The sequence below is a fragment of the Saccopteryx bilineata genome, chromosome 8 (assembly GCF_036850765.1).
Source record: "Saccopteryx bilineata isolate mSacBil1 chromosome 8, mSacBil1_pri_phased_curated, whole genome shotgun sequence".
Lineage (NCBI taxonomy): Eukaryota > Metazoa > Chordata > Mammalia > Chiroptera > Emballonuridae > Saccopteryx > Saccopteryx bilineata.
This window is the reverse complement of record NC_089497.1, coordinates 57,054,136-57,073,732: the sequence shown is the minus strand read 5'-3', so window position 1 is coordinate 57,073,732 and position 19,597 is coordinate 57,054,136. Positions and strand designations below refer to the sequence as shown.

Here is a 19,597-nt window from a genome sequence, read left to right as displayed (position 1 = left end):
GACAGCATGGGGATTTCAGAGTTAAAGCACTCGTGATTCAACACCACCTACTGGAAAATAATAGAAAGACCTTCCATATTAATTTGCTAGAGAAGTGCCACACATACACATATCATTAATCTTGGTACTACTGAGGATGTTTGCAAAGCAATATTCAATCAAGTGTTTTTGTATTCTGCAAAAAGTTATTTCCACCCACAACTACTTAAAACTTACTCTTAATTTTTATAAGCCATCCAGTATAAAAAGTAAAAAGTTATACTATCTCTAGACACTTGACTGTGGAATTTGAACTTATGGTAATTTGTCAAAATATCAAAAATAGAATATAAATGAACTTTTAAAATATTTCTGGCATAGTCATTGAACACAGAGATAAATTAAGATTGAAAGTAACTTAGGGATACTCTGATTTATCAATTTGATAAATTAGCAATCTCAAAACCCAGACAAATTAAGTGTCTTTTGTCCAAGTTATATATTAAGCTAATATTAATGCAAACCATTAACTTCCTGCTCCGTACTTTGTTACAGCATGTTCCAATCAATGGATAGACTCAGTTTTACTAGTGTCTTATCTTTTTTTGTGTGTGTGTGTGTCTTATCTTTTGAACAAGATTTAAAAGAAACAATAAAAACCAACTGTCACATTAAAAAGTCTGTTTCTAATTAACATCATATTGATAATAATGTTCTTATCCTTCCACTCAAAGTGGCTTATCATCTGCATTCCATATTTAGAATAAAAAGAAATAAAGAGAATACCTTTTTAGTCCATCTTTTTACTCCATTATATCCTTTGGTTACCAGCTGTCTATGAAAAAAGCTGTTGAAGAAGTGAACCTAGAAGAGACATCAAATACAAGCACCCAGATTTAACTTAAAAAATAAAATTTAAAAATTCTTGAATATAAGATAGACAGAAAAGTGAAAGGAAGTTTCTTCTTTAAAATAATAACCAAAAATATAGAAAATACATTATATGGTTCACAAAAGATTCTGTTCCAAAACTTTGATTACAATGACCTTGCAACTGTGATCTATAGTTTGAAGTAGAATGGGCAGCAAACAGATTACCTGAATCCAATCAAGTAGAGAAGCAACCTAACAAATTTCTCCAAATCAAGTGATAAAGTTGAAAGAGGCTATGAAAGAATGAGGTAATGAAACCTTGAACTCATGGGATATGGATTACAAAACTAACCTCATGGAGAATGTGAATTTGTTGTCATAACAACTATAAAAAGGCCTTAGCTTAATCATTTCTAACATCGAAAGAATTACTCTGGTGATATGGAGCATCATGTCCTACATCCTTAGCTTTAAAATTCTGGCTTATAAATTAGTGTCAGCTCACCTGAGGCAGTAAACCACTGTGGTCTTAAAAGCGTTTACTAAGTAACTTTGACTCACTTAAGATGATAAAATTATTCTCTTACTGCTGAGATTCTCAAGTTGTGGTCACCAGGCTGCATGCATTATCAGCATCACCTAGGAACTTGCCAAAATGCAAATTCTAAGGCCCTACCCCTGACCTACTAAAGCACAAACTCTTTGAGGCTAGGGCTCAGCAATCTGGTTTTATAAAACTTCAGAGGATTCTGATGCACATTTATTTTGAGAACCATGTAGCTGCAGGGGTCGTCCAAGTTTTCATAAAAATCGCCCACTTTTGCAGTGCTGGTCAACCTGGTCCCTACCACCCACTAGTGGGCGTTCCAGCTTTCATGGTGGGCCAATCGCAGCACTGTTTGGTTGCTCTGCTACCGCCCACCATGAAAGCTGAAATGCCCACTAGTGGGCGGTAGGGACCAGGTTGACCAGCACTGCAAAAGTGGGCAGTTTTTATAAAAAGTTTGACGACCCCCGCTGAGAGCAAGGATGCTCAAACTGTATGCATCAGAATCTGGAATGCAATCTGACAGATTATCCTTATGATTCCAATTTAAAATGCATAACTATTTGTGGAAAGATATGATATACTGTCTATATAAAGTGTTGCAATCTGAGATTCATTACATTATCTGTTTAAAACTATTGGACTTATGAAAGTTTATAAATAAAGTACTTTGAAAGGCTTTGCTTTTTGAAATCAAAGGCAGCTCACCAAGTAATTTGAGTACTCAGAAAGAAATTAATATATTAAATTTATAATATAGTTTTAATTTTAAACCCTGGGCTTGCCTGGTCAAGGAACATAGGAGAAGCAACTACTATGAGTTGATGCTTCCTGCTGTCCCCCTTCTCTTTCTCTCTCTCTTCTCTCTAAAATAAATAAAATCTTAAAAAGTAAATAAAAATAAATAAAATATAGTTTTAATATGTAACTAAGCTCTTAAGGAAGTTTTATAATGTAAGGGGGGTTAGTTTGTATTTGAACTATCAAAGATTAATCCAAGAGAAAGATAAATACTACTTTACCACTTTTTAAAAGAAAGACTAAGTTAAATTTAAAAGCTTAAAGCAAATAGTCACCATTTGTGCATCTCCCACTAAAAACACAGGTTCCTTATCAACAACCGGCCTAACTGGCGGTGGTACAGGGGATAGAGCATCTCCCTAAAATGCTGAGGTTCCAGGTCTGAAACCCTGAGGTTGTTGGCTTGAGCTCAAAGGTCACTGGCTTAAAGCCCAAGGTTGCTGGTTCAATCAAGGGGTCCCTGGTTTGGCCTGAGCCAGCCACCTGGTCAAGCAAGGCATGTATGAGAAGCAATCAATGAACAACTAAAGGTGACACAACTATGGGTTGATGCTTATCTTTCTCCCTTCCTGTCTGTCCGTCTCTCTACAAAAACAAAAATAACACGCGTACCCACTTTGAAACAAGTAAGCAGGAAAACACTAGCATTTCTTATGCAGAAGTGACTTTGTAGAATGCATGTCCAACCCTAGGCACATGATCAAGTCAAAATCTAACCCTTTTTAAAAACCTAAGAATATTAAATACTTATAGTTCCTTTTTAACCTTCTTTTAATATACAAGACTCTCTCTCCTAAAGAAGAGTAAGTTTTCACTTACTTTTTCTGGTACTGCATCCATTATCAGCTCACCGTACATATTAATAACCTATAAAAAGTCAACATAAAACCAGCTTACTAACCCTATACAGTCAATTCAGAACATCCCACTCAGAATAAATAATATTGATACTGGTAACAGTAATCAAACCTTTTAGATAGTGGGGTTAGTGAATAAATCATTTTAGTAAAAAATAATTCTGCCTGACCAGGCAGTCGCACAGTGGATAGAGTATCAGACTGGGATGCAAAGGGCACAGGTTCAAAACCCCGAGGTCACCAGCTTGGGTGCGGGCTCACCAGTTTGAGCGTGGGATCATAGACATGAGATCCCATGGTCGCTGGCTTGAGCTGGAGCCCACTGTTCAAAGCACATATGAGAAAGCAATCAATGAACAACTAAGGTGCCGCAATGAAGAACTGATGCTTCTCATCTGTCTCCCTTCCTGCCTGTCAGTCTCTCTCTCTGTCTCTCTCTCGTTAAAATAAAATAAAATAAAATAAAAAATAAAGAATCCGGCCCTGGCTGGTGGCTCACTGGATAGAGTATCAGTCTAGTGAATGGACGTCCTGGGTTCGATTCTTGGGCAGGGCACATAGAAGAAGCGACCATCCACTTCTCCCCCACTCCCGCTTCCCCTCCCACAGCCAATGATTTGATTGGTTCGAGTGTGGCCCCAGGCACTGAAGATAGCTCTGTCTGAGAGCAACAGCCTCAGGCACTAAAAATAGCTCGGTAAATGAGCACTGGCCCCAGATTGGGTTGCTGGATTGATTCCAGTCAGGGTGCACATGAGAGTCTGTCTCATTATCTCCTCTCCTCTTATCTAAAAATAAAAAAAATAAAAAAAAGAAAGAAAAGAAATAAAGATTCCTTGAGTCCACCCTGGCCAGTTGGCTCAGTAGTATAGTGTCAACCCAGCGTGTGGAAGTCCCAGGTTCGATTTCTGGTCAGCGCACACAGGAGAAGCAATCATCTGCTTCTTCTCCCCTCCTGCTCCCCCTTCTCTTTCTCTTTCTTCCACTCCCACAGCCATGGCTAGATTGATTCCAGAGCATTGGCCCTAGGCACTGAGGATGGCTCTGTGGCCTCAGGCACTAAAAATAGCTTAGTCGGAAGCATGGGCCTCAAACTGGCATCACCAGGGGGATCCAGTCAGGGGTATTGCAGGAGTCTGTCTTTCTATCCCCACCCCCCTCTCACTTAAATAAAAAAAAGAAGAAAAAAAGAAACGAAACCTTGATTCCAAAATATAGCTGTGAGGCCAATGCAGAAGTTATTCTTTTTATTGTCTAACATCCTCTGCAACTTTTCCTTGATGAGAATCTATAGTTCACCAACCTGGTCATTCAGCCAATTCTGACCATCCAGTGTTGCCAGATCATCCATATCCAGCATGTGCTTATTGTAGAAGACACGGAAGTTGCATTTTTGATGTCTGGCCCGATAGTTTGTTATTTCCCTATTGATAAATGGTTTCCTGAAACAGAAAATTTGAAAATAAAAGATTAAAAACAAGAGTTCTACTCAACGTATTGCTAAGTATAATTTTTTAACCAAGGAAAAAGTCATGGATGTAAAGAATTTTTTTCCCAGGACTTAACTTGAGCATTATCTACAAACCTATTAGAAAAGTCTTCATTAAAGACATCTTTCAGTCTTCCAAGGACATCTTTTTCACTGAGTGGGACCAAACTGCCATACTTCTTCATAACCTCGTCTAGGAATCCTTAAATAAAGGAAGAAAGAAAAATTAAGATGGGTAAAACCATTTTCAGCAAAGTCATTCTTCCAATACCTAACCTATCGATACATAATACTTAACACACATTTAACCTATATTACTACATATTTATACTATTAAAACATCTTTTAGCCTGGCCTGTGGTGGCGCAGTGGATAAAGCGTCAACCTGGAATGCTAAGGTCACCGGTTCGAAACCCCAGGCTTACCAGGGCAAGGCACAAACAAGCAATCAATGAACAACTAAAATGAAGCAACTATGAATCAATACTTCTCACTCCACCTCTCTCTGTAAAATCAATAAACAAAATCTTTAGAATAATCTTTTAAAAGTTATGTTTAAAAAAATAAAAATAAATAAATAAATAAAAGTTATGTTTTGTAAAATAATAAAATTAATCAGGCTCTCGCTGTTTCAATCTATAGAGAAATGCTTTAAGGCAAAATTTCACACTGGATTTCTAAGCCAGTGGTCCCCAACCTTTTTTGGGCCATGGACCAGTTTAATGTCAGAAAATATTGCCTGACCAGGTGGTGGCGCAGTGGATAGAGCGTTGGACTGGGATGCAGAAGACCCAGATTCGAGACCCTGAGGTCGCCAGCTTAAGCACAGGCTCATCTGGTTTGAGCAAGGCTCACCAGCTTGGACCCAAGGTCGCTGGCTTCAGCAAGGGGTTACGCAGTCTGCTGAAAGCCCACGGTCAAGGCACATATGAGAAAGCAATCAATGAACTAAGGTGTCGCAACAAAAAACTGATGATTGATGCTTCTCATCTCTCTCCATTCCCATCTGTCTGTCCCTAACTATCCCTCTCTCTGACTCTGTCTCTGTAAAAAAAACAAAAAACAAAAACAAAACAAAAAATTTTCACGGTCCAGCATTTAAGATGGGACAGATAAATGTATCACGTGACCGAGACAAGCGTCAAGACTGAGTCTTAGACAGATGTAACAGAGGGAATCTGGTCATTTTTCAAAAATAAAACATCATTCAGACTTAAATATAAATAAAACGGAAATAATGTAAGTTATTTATTCTGTCTCTGCAGACTGGTACCAAATGGCCCATGGACCGGTAGCGTTCCGTGGCCGGGGTTTGGGGACCACTGTTCTAAGCTATTAACTCATTGTTAGGAAATCGCTAGCTAAAACTAAAGATTGACATCTTTCAGTAGCTAAACCTTGCAGTAGAATCCTATCACCTTCTGAGTGAAATCTAAAGGGCTTAATTACCCAGTTAAATGTGTCTATCACATTTGGTAACTAAAGGAATTACCTTTTTTAAAAAAAAATCACAATTAGAGGGAATTAATTGTTAAGTATCAACTGGTAAAGGTGTGTGATTTCTCATCTCACAGCAAAGGACAAACTCTAAGGCATTTTTAATATACAATTTGACACCATTATTATACTCAAAATAACACTATAAGGTAAGCTTAACTGGTAACAGGTTGTGAAGCATTTTTTTTTTAACTTTTTTTTAAATTTTTTTATTTATTTATTCATTTTAGAGGAGAGAGAGATTGAGAGGGGGGGGGGGAGAGAGAGAGAGAGAGAGAGAGAGAGAGAGAGAGAGAAGGGGGGAGGAGCAGGAAGCTTCAACTCCCATATGTGCCTTGACTGGGCAAGCCCAGGGTTTTGAACCGGCAACCTCAGCATTCCAGGTCAACGCTTTATCCACTGCGCCACCACAGGTCTGGTGTGAAGCGTATTTTAAAGAAGGGAATGAATTAAGGATGACTTCTTGGCCAGAATATCATAGTCTTCAGGTCAATTTAGGTAATATGTACATGAATTTTTCTGGCTTCCAAAATGATTTGAATATACCTAAAAAGGCACTAGGAAATAAAATCACAGCAAATTATTTCTAAGTAAATTCAAAGAAGCTGAAGGGAGGCTGAGATGCTCACTAAAGTGCAGACATGACTTGTGCTATTCACTAATGCTGAAAGGGGAGGGCAGCAGCCTCAGAAGTGGATTTTATGGTGGGCTCATTGGGCCCCAACTTTTTTTTTTTTTTTTTTTTGTATTTTTTCTGAAGTTGGAAACGGGGAGAGACAGTCAGACAGACTCCCGCATGTGCCCGACCGGGATCCACCCGGCACGCCCACCAGGGGCGATGCTCTGCCCCTCCAGGGCGTCGCTCTGCCGTGACCAGAGCCACTCTAGCGCCTGGGGCAGCAGCCAAGGAGCCATCCCCAGCGCCCGGGCCATCTTTGCTCCAATGGAGCCTCGGCTGCGGGAGGGGAAGAGAGAGACAGAGAGGAAGGGGGGGGGGGGGTGGAGAAGCAAATGGGCGCTTCTCCTATGTGCCCTGGCTGGGAATCGAACCCGGGTCCCCCCGCACGCCAGGCCGACGCTCTACCACTGAGCCAACCAGCCAGGGCCTGGGCCCCAACTTTGAAGGGCCCGCAAAACCCCAACTTTACACTTTTTTCTAATGACACCAAGTTTGTTTCATATGCGCAATTTATCATTAATAGTACATAATATTTTAAATAAAAATATGGTTAACATGTATTTTTATTTTCCCTCTCTTTTTTTTTAAGGGGCCCAATATTTTCTTCTGCACCTGGGGCCTCAACCGACCTTAATCCGCCTCTGAGCAGCCTAATCATCAGTCTGACAGTTTAGTCTAGGTTAACATGGGAAAGTAAGGACAACTTTCTAACTTTAAGAGTGGTCTCTGCAATACATCATTTCAAAATGAACAGGAAGGACCACAACAATGTTACTGTCTTAGGAATGGAGTCTTCTGTATGGGGGGGAGGGGCAGAAAAAAGTGTGAAAAACCTATTTAAATCTCCTCCTGTTAGTCTCCCATCACGGTGGCTCCCAATTGGAAAGGCTTAAGAGAAAAGGTCAAGGTACAGTAAACAGCAAAGAGTTCTTTGCTTATGCCTGGTTCTGGTCTAGGCTTTAGGCACACAGAAGAAAGAAAAGGGGTATCACATTCGAGCTTAATCAAATTAGAAGATAAGGGATTTGGGGCTTCAAAAGTAGGAATAGAGCATATAACATTTGCCTACAGTGTTTACTAAACCATATCTTATAGTTATCTAAGCATAACCTTGTATCTACGTGAGAGAATGGGCCCAAACAGAAGATAGAAATCCTAACATTATAAACTGCATTTAAGGAAAAAATTTTATACAAAAATAATGCCCCTCTCATAACAAAAGATTAAACTTGAAGCCCAGCAACCTTAACTGAGATTTCCCAAGGAAGAAAGCAGGCTCATCTAACATGGGATATGGGCTCCAATTCCCAACTAGTTATCACCAGAAACAAGTGTCCTTGTTAATAGTGTTATTTCTGGATGGTAGCCTTTTGGATCTGTACTTTTGTTTTCACTTTCAGGTGATAAATAAGGACTCTTAATGCACAGAAAGGTCCTATCTGAATCTTCAAGGAGAACCCTAGATGATAAGGTCTCACTGATGCACACCATTAACTCACTGGTACCAGAAGTAAAATAGTAACAAGCACTTTTACCATAAGCCGAGCTCTAAGTATATCTCACTTCATCCTTGTAAACACCCTATGAGGCCATTTATCCAGCCCCCACCGCATTTCTGGAAAGGGCACCTCTTTCATTGGTGGTTAGTGAGAGGAGCATAGTTCCCATTGAAATACTGGTCAGTGTGTTGATTTAAATTTGCTTGTTCTTTATTTTTAATATTGTATTTGTTTCCATTTTGTTTTTTTACTTTAAAATAAGATATGTGCAGTGTGCATAGGAATTTGTTCATAGTTTTTTTTATAGTCTGGCCCTCCAACGGTCTGAGGGACAGTCAACTGGCCCCCTGTGTAAAAAGTTTGGGGACCCCTGTGTTAGACAGTATTCCTACTTTACAAATGGAGACAGGAAGCTTAGGGAGGTTAAGCACTTTCCCAAGGACCCTTAACTAGCATATGTCAGAACTAATATTCTGATCGCAGGTTACGACACCACCACAGAAACGGAGCAATTAGCTCTTATGCTATGCACATGAGAAATACAACCACTTGGTTCCCCAACAAAATACAATACACGCCTGACTTGTGGTGGTGCAGTGGATAAAGTGTCGACCTGGAATGCTGAGGTCACTGGTTTGAAACCCCAGATTTGCCTGATCAAGGGCACTAATGGGAGTTGATGCTTTTTGCTCCTCCCCCCTTCTCTCCCTCCCTCTCTCTCAAAATCAATAAATAAAACTTTTTTAAAAATTTTTTTAATTAAAAAAAAAAGCCAAAACTCAACAATAGAGAAGACATGACCTATAAGGATAAACTGAAGGATTGTGCAAAGCCTAAGTAAAAAGCACTATATAATTATTTTAAGGAACACATAGGTCAATAAATGGAGTCTTTGTTTTTAGACAGGAAAACTCAAATATTGTAATTTTTCCCTAAATTACTCTAAAAATGTAACACAATATCAATTAAAAGGACAAAAATGTGAGAAATTTCTTGAAGATTTTGAAAAGAATTAAAGGGGAGCAGTGAATAAGGGACAAGGGAGGAAAAAGAGGGCCTAGTCCCATCAAATTACAAAATTAATCACAGTAATTAAAGCAGAATAGTGCTAATATAGAAACAGACCTAATAGCAGGCAGCATCTTATAACCCTGCAGAGATGAATCAATCAATAAATGGTAATATAACTAGTGACTAAACTTTTCATTCTCAGCTGGAATTCATTTTGGTGTCAAGAACAAAGTAGGGATCCATCTTTATTTTTTCCCAATGGCTAAATGTAAAAATAACACATTAACAACAGTCTAGAAGAAAATAGGGTTGAACATTTTTAAAGAATTAAAACAAGAAGAAGCTTTAATTTTAAGTTTTTCCTAATACATGACCATGAACATTTTAAATAAAGTGGCAGTTACCCTTTAGAACTTTTATGCCCTTATAAACATGTACTTCTTAAACATGTACGTAGCACACTATACCTACTCTTCTTAAAGCTGCTTTTCTTCCATTCATTACATGTTAATTTCTTACCTAAGTCAATTCAAAACAACCTAGTAGTCCATTACATGAGTATTTTAACCAATTCCCTCTTGATGATTATTTATTAATTTTTAGCTCTTTAAATATGTCCTAATTAAAACCTCTGACATATCTTTGTTCTATTATTTCCCCAGACAACTTGCTAAAAGTCAAATTTCTGGGTCAAAAGACATGTATACCTAAAACTTCAAATTATCACTTATGAACTCTGGCCAAGAAGGTCAGCTAGCTAGAGGGTTTTCTGATTACGCCAAGGCTATGGGTTTGATCTCCGATCAGGTCAGCGCACATACAGAAGTCAACAAGTGAATGCATAAATAAGTGGAACAACAAATCTAATGTGTCTCTCTATCCCTTCCTCTCTCTCTCTAAAATCAATCAATAAAATTTCTAAATTTTTCATTTAAAAGTTTTGTTATATATAAGATTTTAGCAGATGAAGTCAATCTGGTATATTTTCATTGCCCGAGTTTCCTATCATGCTTGATTATTAAATTGGTTTCTTTTATTTAACAGCTTTATTGAACTGTGATTCACATACCACAAAATTCAACCTCTTTTATGTGTACAATTCAATGTTTTTGTATATTCAGAGTTATGCGACTATTACCACTACCCAATTCCAGAATATTTGCATTACCCCACAAAGAAATTTTGTGCTTGTTAGCAGTCACTCTTCATTCCTACCTCTCCCCAGTCCTTGGCAACTTTATATTTCTAAATATTTGCTTTAACTCTGGATATGTCAAATCAATAGAATCAAACAGTGCATTACCTTTTTGTATCTGGATTCTTAGCATATTTTAAGGTTCATTCACACTGAAACATATATAATTATTCCATTTTTTATGGTACAATATTCCATTGAATTGGCATATCAAGTTCTATTTATCCATTTGTCAGTTTATAAGCATTTAGGTTGTTTCCACATTTTGCTATTATAAATAATGATTTTGTGTCTTTACTTGTTTCTAATTAAATTTTAATCCATCTAAAATACTTTGTGGCATAGGAATCTATTTCTTTCCCTCCAAAACAGTAGCTAATCTGAGTACAGACTCCTAGATTTTCTTGTTTTCCTTCACCTCTTTTAAAGTTATCTTGTACAAGCAAAACTCAGTACTAATTTTTTTCAGCAACTTAGAGTTTTGCAAAGCATCCAATTTGGGTTTTTGGGTTTTTTTTGTATTTTTTCTGAAGCTGGAAACGGGGAGAGACAGTCAGACTCCCGCATGCGCCCGACCGGGATCCACCCGGCACGCCCACCAGGGGCTACGCTCTGCCCACCAGGGGGTGATGCTCTGCCCCTCTGGGACGTCGCTCTGCCACGACCAGAGCCACTCTAGCGTCTGGGGCAGAGGCCAAGGAGCCATCCCCAGCACCCGGGCCATCTTTGCTCCAATGGAGCCTTGGCTGCAGGAGGGGAAGAGAGAGACAGAGAGGAAGGGGGGGGTGGAGAAGCAAATGGGCGCTTCTCCTATGTGCCCTGGCCGGGAATCGAACCCGGGTCCCCTGCACGCCAGGCCGACGCTCTACCGCTGAGCCAACCGGCCAGGGCCCAATTTGGTTTTGAAGAGAGTAACTTTCTACGCTCATGTTTTATTGGTTAATGCAATATTTAATAAAATTATGAAATGCAGTAAGTAATTTGAAGTGTACAACTGACTCATGATAAATATGTAAATTCACAGCAATGAGCATAACGTGCAGTTATACAGTGTGTCCGTAAAGTCATGGTGCACTTTTGACCGGTCACAGGAAAGCAACAAAAGACGATAGAAATGTGAAATCTGCACCAAATAAAAGGAAAACTCTCCCAGTTTCTGTAGGTTGATGTGGCAGCATGTGCACATGGGCAGATGATGACGTAACACCGTGTATACAGCGGAGCAGCCCATGGCCACGCCAGTCGAGATGTGGACGGTACAGGGGAAAGTTCAGTGTGTTCTCTGGCTTGCTAAATTCAAATCCGTGACCAAAGTGCAACGTGAATATCAGCGCGTTTATAACGAAGCGCCTCCACATAGGAATAACATTGCTTGGTGGGATAAGCAGTTGAAGGAAACCTGCAGTTTGGTGGAGAAACCCCGTTCTGATAGGCCATCAGTCAGTGACGAATCTGTAGAGGCTATATGGGATAGCTGCCTAAGGAGCCCTAAAAAATCTGTGTGTGATCCCACATCGAACTGCACTGAATAGGTGTGAAAGTGGGAGAGTTTTCCTTTTATTTGGTGCAGATTTCACATTTCTATCGTCTTTTGTTGTTTTCCTGTGACCGGTCAAAAGTGCAACATGACTTTATGGACACACTGTATAGGAGAAGAGCCAGTATTCACCATACCATGGAACTTAATATTGCCTACTGCTATAGAAGTCAGTGAAGGGAGCATCTACTATACTGCTTGTCCTATGTTGATTCCTATTCTGATGGCTCTATTAATCCTGATTATTCAAGTTTAGTTCTTTCATTTGTTAAATCGGTCTCTTTCATTGCATTGGCTTTTCTCAGATGTTTTGTGATAAATTCTGGGCTCACTTCTACTTGGGTAATTTGAGTAGAGGAAGGGCTATGACATGCAGTAACTGTTGCTTTGCCCTGAACTATTTTCAATGGGAATGCTGATACTAAGAACTCCAAAAACTGTTCTTAGAAATGGCCGTTCCTTGCCTGACCAGGCGGTGGTGCAGTGGATAGAGCATCAGACTGGGATGCGGAAGACCCAGGTTCGAGATCCTGAGGTTGCCAGCTTGAGTGAGGGCTCATCTGGTTTGAGCAAAAGCTCACTACTTGGACCCAAGGTCGCTGGTTCGAGCAAGGGGTTACTCGGTCTGCTGTAGCCCCACGATCAAGGCACATATGAGAAAGCAATCAATGAACAACTAATGTGCCACAATGAAAAACTAATGATTGATACTTCTTATCTCTCTCCATTCCTATCTATTTGTCCCTATCTATCCTTCTCTCTCTGATTCTTTCTCTGTCTCAGTAAAAAAAAAAAGAAAGAAAAAGAAATGGCCGTTTCTAATTCTTGCCAAGTGTTACAAGTAATGGAGCGGGGGAAAGGGGGCCACAATGTCCTCTCTCCCCATCAATCTCCTGCTCTTCGAATTTCAATGCTGAATGAAACTTCACTACACAGTTTGATTCCATACACAAAAACTATTTCAAAATGAATCAAAGATCTAAATATAAGATCTGAAACAATAAATTATATTTTTCACTCCAAAAGATAGATGCACCTGACCATAAGACACACCTAAGGTTTTAAGGAGAAAAATTAAAAAAAAAACACCTCTGAATCAAATGGTATGTTCAAATATTTAATAAAATACTGTATTTTTCGCTCCATAAGACACACAGGCATTTTCCCCTCCACTTTTTTGGGGAAAAAAGTGCATCTTATGAAGTGAAAAATACGGTACATAGAAGAAAACATAAGTACTAAACTTATGTACCTTGGCCATAGAGAACATTTTATTAATTCGATCCCAAAGGCAAAGGAAGTAAAGACAAAAATAAATAAAAGGGACTATATCAAACTAAAAGGCTTCTGCATAGCAAAAAGGCAGCCAACCAAATGAGAGACGATATTCACAAACAACAGCTCTGTTAAGGGGTTAATATCCAAAATATATAAAAGAACTCACAAAGCTAGCAACTAACAAACAATCCATTTTAAAAATGTGGAAAGGACATAAACAGACACTTCTCCCAATAAGACATATAGATGAGCAACAGATATATGAAAAGATGTTCATCTTCACTAGCTATTGGAGAAATGCACGTCAAAACTACAATGACCGCCCTGGCCGGTTGGCTCAGCGGTAGAGTGTCGGCCTAGCGTGCGGAGGACCCGGGTTCGATTCCTGGCCAGGGCACACAGGAGAAGCGCCCATTTGCTTCTCCATCCCTCCGCCGCACTTTCCTCTCTGTCTCTCTCTTCCCCTCCCGCAGCCGGGGCTCCATTGGAGCGGGATGGCCCGGGCACTGGGGATGGCTCCTTGGCCTCTGCCCCGGGCGGGCGCTGGAGTGGCTCTGGTCGCAACATGGTGACGCCCAGGATAGGCAGAGCATAGGCATAGCGTCGCCCCATGGTGGGCGTGCCAGGTGGATCCCGGTCGGGCGCATGCGGGAGTCTGACTGTCTCTCCCTGTTTACAGCTTCAGAAAAATGAAAAAAAAAAAAAAACTACAATGACCCTGGCCGGTTGCCACAGTGGTAGAGCATCGGCCTGGCATGCAGGAGTCCTGGGTTCAATTCTCGGCCAGGGCACACAGAAGATGTGGGGCTACTACTCAGCCATAAGAAATGATGAAAGCTCTGGCCGGATAGCTCAGTTGGTTGGAGCCTTGTCCCGAAGCACAGAGGTTGCCGGTTTAATCTCTCCCTCGTCAGGACACATACAGGAACAGATTTATGTTCCTGTCTGTCTGCCTCTCTCACTAATATCAATAAATAAATTTTTTTTAAAAAAATGATATATTGCCATTTACAACAACATGGATAGACCTTGAGAACATTATACTAAGTATAACTTAGTATACTAAGTATACTAAGTAAATCAGAAAAAGCTAAGAACTATGTGGTTTCACATATAAATGGGATATAAAATTGAAGTGGTTACTGGGAAGGGAATGGGGGGGGACAAGGAGGGACAAATATATGGTGATAGAAAATGAGTTGACTTTGGGTGATGGGCACACAACACAATCAACAGTTCAAAAGATTTACTAGGACACTATACTATGTATTTTTTTTGTAGTTGCGGGGGGGGGGGGGACTTTTTATACCTACTTAATGGTTGGGCAACTAAAGTGCTCAGAAATGTTTAAACCACCAAGAAGTAACTCTCCTAGCTCCCCAGAAAAAACCATTTATAACAATTTCATATACCGGTCCAGATATGTTCTATACAAATATGTGGACACATATATACATATACTTGTCCTACATATGTGCCTATATATATTTAACAAAACAGCATCATTTTGTTTTACAATTTGCCTTTTTCACTTTATATAGAAAGCTTTCAGTATCAAAATATAGGTCAAATTTATTCCTTAACAGCTTCATAGTATACTATTACTTGGATGTGCCATACTTCATACTTCCATAGAAAGATTTGTTATTTTGTTTGTTTGTTTGTTTGTTTAGGTGATAGGAGGGGAGATAGTGAGGCAGACTCTCACATGTGCCTTGATCAGGATCTACCCAGCAACCTTGTCTTAGATCGATGCTCAAGTACCAAGCTATTTTTAGTGCCTAAGGCTGACATGCTGGTACCAACCAAGCCATCTTTAGTGCCTAGGGCCACACTAGAACCAATCAAGCCACTGACAGTGGGAGAGAAAAAAGGAGAGAAAGGGGACAGGGAGGTAGAGAGGGAAGGTGGGAGAAAAAGATGGTCACTTCTTTTGTGTGCCCTGACCGGGAATCGAACTGGGACATCCACACACTGAGCTGACACTTGTATCTACTGAGCAACTGGCCAGGGCCAAAAGATTTGTTTTGTTTTTCTTAAGTAATGTCCCTGTACAAATATATTTGTACTCTTTTAAATCATGGATACATTACAAGATGACAAATGGATCAAAGGCTGGTAATACCATATTGTCTTCCAAAATGCTTATGACAACTTACTTTATGGGGTAGATTTTGACAACTGGATTTTAAAACATGATATAATAACTTAAAGCCATAGAGTAGATGAATTTTACTATGTAAAAACTAAAAATTTCTGTTAAGCAAAAATATCATACACAAATCAGGGTACTAAGATTTTCACCTTTTGGGAGAGAAAAACTTTAAATTCTTATTTATGACATTTATAGTTTAAATTTAATTTAACATCTTTATAACCAGAATGATGCTAAGGCCTATGAAGGTAGGAATCAGTGTATCCTGTTTGATGCTACATTCTTAGAACTAGCATACTACCTGCTACATTGAAGCTTCTTGTATATTAAATAAAATATAAATAACCCAATAGAAAAATAGGCAAAGGAAAATTATATACAAACAAAAATTAGTCAAGAAACAGAAAAAAACATGTTCAATCTTTAAACTCAAAAACACAAATTAAAAAAAAACTCTCATGATCCATAAGGCTGGCAAAGTTTAACAAGTATAAACTGGTTCAACTTCTGGGAGAATAATTCAATAATACTCTTAAAATTTAAGTATGAGTATTCTACCATCAATTCTACTACGAGGAATTTAACTTATAGAAACAATTGTAGAAGTATAAAGAAGTAGTTTCACCGCATCATGGTTTATAGAAGAAAACAACTGGAAGAACACAAGCATCCATCAATTAAGAATTAAATAAACTATGGGACATCTAAATAATACAGCAGCACAAAGGACTTCAAGAATGTGTAGCCTGACCAGGCAGTGTTGCAGTGGCTAGAGCGTCAGCCTGGGATGCTGAGGACCCAGGTTCAAAACCGAGGTAGCTGGCTTGAGCACAGGCTCATCCAGCTTGAGCATGGGCTCACCAACATGACCCCATGGTAGCTGGCCCAGGTTGCTCACTTGAACCCAAGGTGGCTGGCTTGAGCAGGAGGTCACTGGTTCAACTGGAGCCCCCAGTCAAGGCACATGTGAGAAAGCAATCAATGAACAACAAAAAGTGATGCAACAATGAGTTAACGCATCTCACTTCTCTCCCTTCCTGTCAGTCTTTATCTCACTTAAAAAAAAAAAAAAAAGAAAACAAATGTCTAATGCTTAAAGGAAAATCCATGTGAGGGAGGGGAAAAATATTCTCCTAGAAATGCAAACAGGCAGCAAGTGTGGGCTGGAAGTTGGAGGAGAATAAAGGAAGAGTGCATACCAGAAAGGCAGATTGACAGCTGTTCATCATCCACTGGAGACGCTCTTTGACTGTTCTTCCCACCTCCCACTTGATTTTCTAGTTTGAGTCCACTGCACATCACAGGAGCCTCCAATGGACTTTTACAGTAAGGGTGGTCCAGCAACTTAGAACTAAGAATGTCTTGCTTGAGAGATCCAACCTCCTCCATCTGGCACGAGGTCTCTTTCTGAACAGTCTCTTCGGACACAAGACCATCTACACTATTTACAGACTGATCTACCCCAGACACTGACAATTTTACCCTGTCATCATTGACGGTACTTGTCCGATTTTCCAAACCTAGCGTCATAGTTTCTCTTTCGGTTTCTGAGATAAACACGTTACTGGAATTATGGTCTGACAAGGGGATGTCATGACTCAGCTCTGGAAACTCCCACTTAGGAGAGGAACAGGGTGACTGGTCCCAGGTGTATGTGGCACTGCCATTCTGTTGGTTAGGGAATGCTTCATCTAAACTAAGCTCCTTGCCCAAGAAAGGGCTTCCTTTAGTGTAGCCATCAGGCATATGAGAGTTCTTTCCCTTCACCACAGCACTGTTGTCCATATCCGGAAAGTACGGTTGATGCCGACAAGAAGGGTCTTTAAGTTCTGGGGACAGGAATGAACTACAATTGCCACCCTCACCGTTCTCCCTAAGGGTCTCTTGATGGTCCCCAGTGATCTGCACCCAGCTTTGCTGGGCTTTTCTTAGCTTGCAAACTTTGCTTTTTGTTCGGAAGTGCTGGGATCTGAGAATCCTGTACCGAAATCTAATCATGGATAATTTCTCATACATCATAAGAGAAGATACCTTTATTCTTCTGTGTTGGTTAAGTTGGAACTTTTTCGGAGTCAAGGGTCCCTCGTTTCTGTGTTGCTCCAGCCGTTGGTAGCAGCCATAACAAAAGCGCTTTCGTTTATGGTTGCTCAAGGTGACCACAACTGTGCCACTCTCACCTGAACTCTGGCTCTCCCCATTGAACTTCATGGGAAAGTCAGAAGCCTGCAGCTCCGTCCTAGGTCTGTGACCAATGGCCTGACCTAAAACATTATTTGCCGGTAAGTCAGCAACTGCCTTCAAGAGACTTTTATCTCCGCAGTATTCATGGTCACAGTTCTTCGTTGATGACAGCAATTTGTCTGCTCGGAGTTTCAAGAGGGTCCTTGAGGAGGAAATGAAGTGTTTAGTGCCCTTTTTTTTCACTTTAGAGGACAAAGCACTAACATTTTCAGCAGTGACATTCAATTTTGTCTTAGCAAAAAGGGGTTCATCCTGGATCCACTGTTTCTGGATCTGAAGGGCCTTCCTTCTGCACTGGAAAAGCCTCAGCGGCCTGCTGCAAGTAACTGGCCTTCCCAACTTGGCCTTCAGGATGCACAAGTGCTGGTGAAAGTAGAACTTCTTAAAGCCTCCAAACCCAGTGTTCCATTTCTCAGAAAAGGCTAAGTGGATTCCTTTTCTCCATAGAATTATCCTCTGTTTTTTCATTTTTCTGATGCATAATGAAATCTGAGTGTAGCTGTAAAGAACAGAAAGAACAGTTACATATCTATCCTAAAAATGAGGTAATTATAAATTTATTCACAAAAATATGTTAGAAAATTTTAAAAAAGAGAGCACATGAAATTCAATTTAAGACTATTAGATATAATGAAATCCTACCTAATCAAGAAATTCTCCACAATAAAAGTTGAGGAGGGAAGACATGAGTACTCTTTTTTTCTTTTTTTTACAGAGACAGTCAGAGAGAGGGACAGATAAGGACAGGCAGACAGGAATGAAGAGAGATGAGAAGCATCAATCATCAGTTTTTCGTTGAGACACCTTAGTTGTTCATTGATTGTTTTCTCATATGTGCCTTGACCAGGGGCTACAGCAGTCTAAGTAACCCCTTGCTCAAGCCAGCGACCTTGGGTCCAAGCTGGTGAGCTTTTGCTCAAACTAGATGAGCTTGTGCTCAAGTTGGCGACCTCGGGGTCTTGAACCTGGATCCTCCGCATCCCAGTCTGACGCTCTATCCACTGCGCCACCGCCTGGTCAGGCAAGACATGAGGATTCTTAACCTGACCCTGTTTGCTGTATACTTGCTATGATAAAATAAGTTTTGAGAATCACTTCCCAATATGCAGTCAGTTTCTGATGGAACAGACAAGGGCACGGAGTCAAAACAGAATTTCTAAATGTTAGCCCTGCTTCTCATTTGCTAAGTGACTTTAAGCAAGTCACCCAAATTCTGTGTTCTCATTTGTAAAATAAATAAGCAGGGAGAGGGGACCAGATGCCATTTAAGACAGATTCCATATCTAAACAATTTGTTCCATGTAGCAAATTTTAGAAAGGGCTCTATACAGTCATCCCCAGGCAGATAGACATTCATTATGTGATACCAGTCTACCCTTCACCAATCAGTGACTTTCTGAGTGACTATGCAGGGATAGGACTCTTATCAGATGCTCTCACCCAGTTATGCTCTAAAGTAAATATAAGGAAAAAGAGCCAATGTAGCAGTGTGTGTGGGTGTGTGGGTGTGAATGTCAGGAACACACATATGAAAAATGGTCAATGAAAATGATAGTCAACATAATTTCCCTTAGATTTAATAAGATCTAATATTACCAAAGGCTCTCTAGCCAGAAAGAAAGGCACCAGCCACTGCAGATGAAGTAGGAGAAATACCAGACTATGAATCAGAAAAGCAATATTCTAATTTCAGCTTGCTAGTAACTTATCAAGAAAAGTTGTAGGGGAACTATAAAAAACCCCGAATAGCCAAAGCAATCCTAAAGAAAAAGAATGAAGCTGGGGGCATAACAATACCTGACTTCAAACTCTATTATAGGGCCACGACAATCAAAACAGCATGGTATTGGCAGAAAAATAGACACTCAGACCAATGGAACAGAATAGAAAGTCCAGAAATAAAACCACATATATATAGTCAAATAATTTTTGATAAAGGGGCCAACAACACACAATGGA

The 19,597-nt window shown here is 39.9% G+C and overlaps 1 protein-coding gene across 2 annotated transcripts in view; it reads right to left on the bottom strand.

Moving 5' to 3' along the window:
* The window catches only part of SENP5 (SUMO specific peptidase 5), a 76,638-nt gene that overhangs the window by 33,357 nt on the left and 23,684 nt on the right, over positions 1 to 19,597 (bottom strand). For both annotated transcript variants that reach the window (XR_010726830.1, XM_066240966.1), the window contains exons 2-6: positions 16,597 to 18,137; positions 4,643 to 4,748; positions 4,361 to 4,499; positions 3,020 to 3,067; positions 766 to 843 (exon numbers count right to left, since the gene is read on the bottom strand). Coding sequence is in view for 1 of the 2 variants with exons in the window: in XM_066240966.1 (XP_066097063.1) it covers positions 766 to 843; positions 3,020 to 3,067; positions 4,361 to 4,499; positions 4,643 to 4,748; positions 16,597 to 18,106 (1,881 nt within the window). In the remaining variant the exon portion in view is untranslated. The remainder of the gene's footprint in view (positions 1 to 765; positions 844 to 3,019; positions 3,068 to 4,360; positions 4,500 to 4,642; positions 4,749 to 16,596; positions 18,138 to 19,597) is intronic.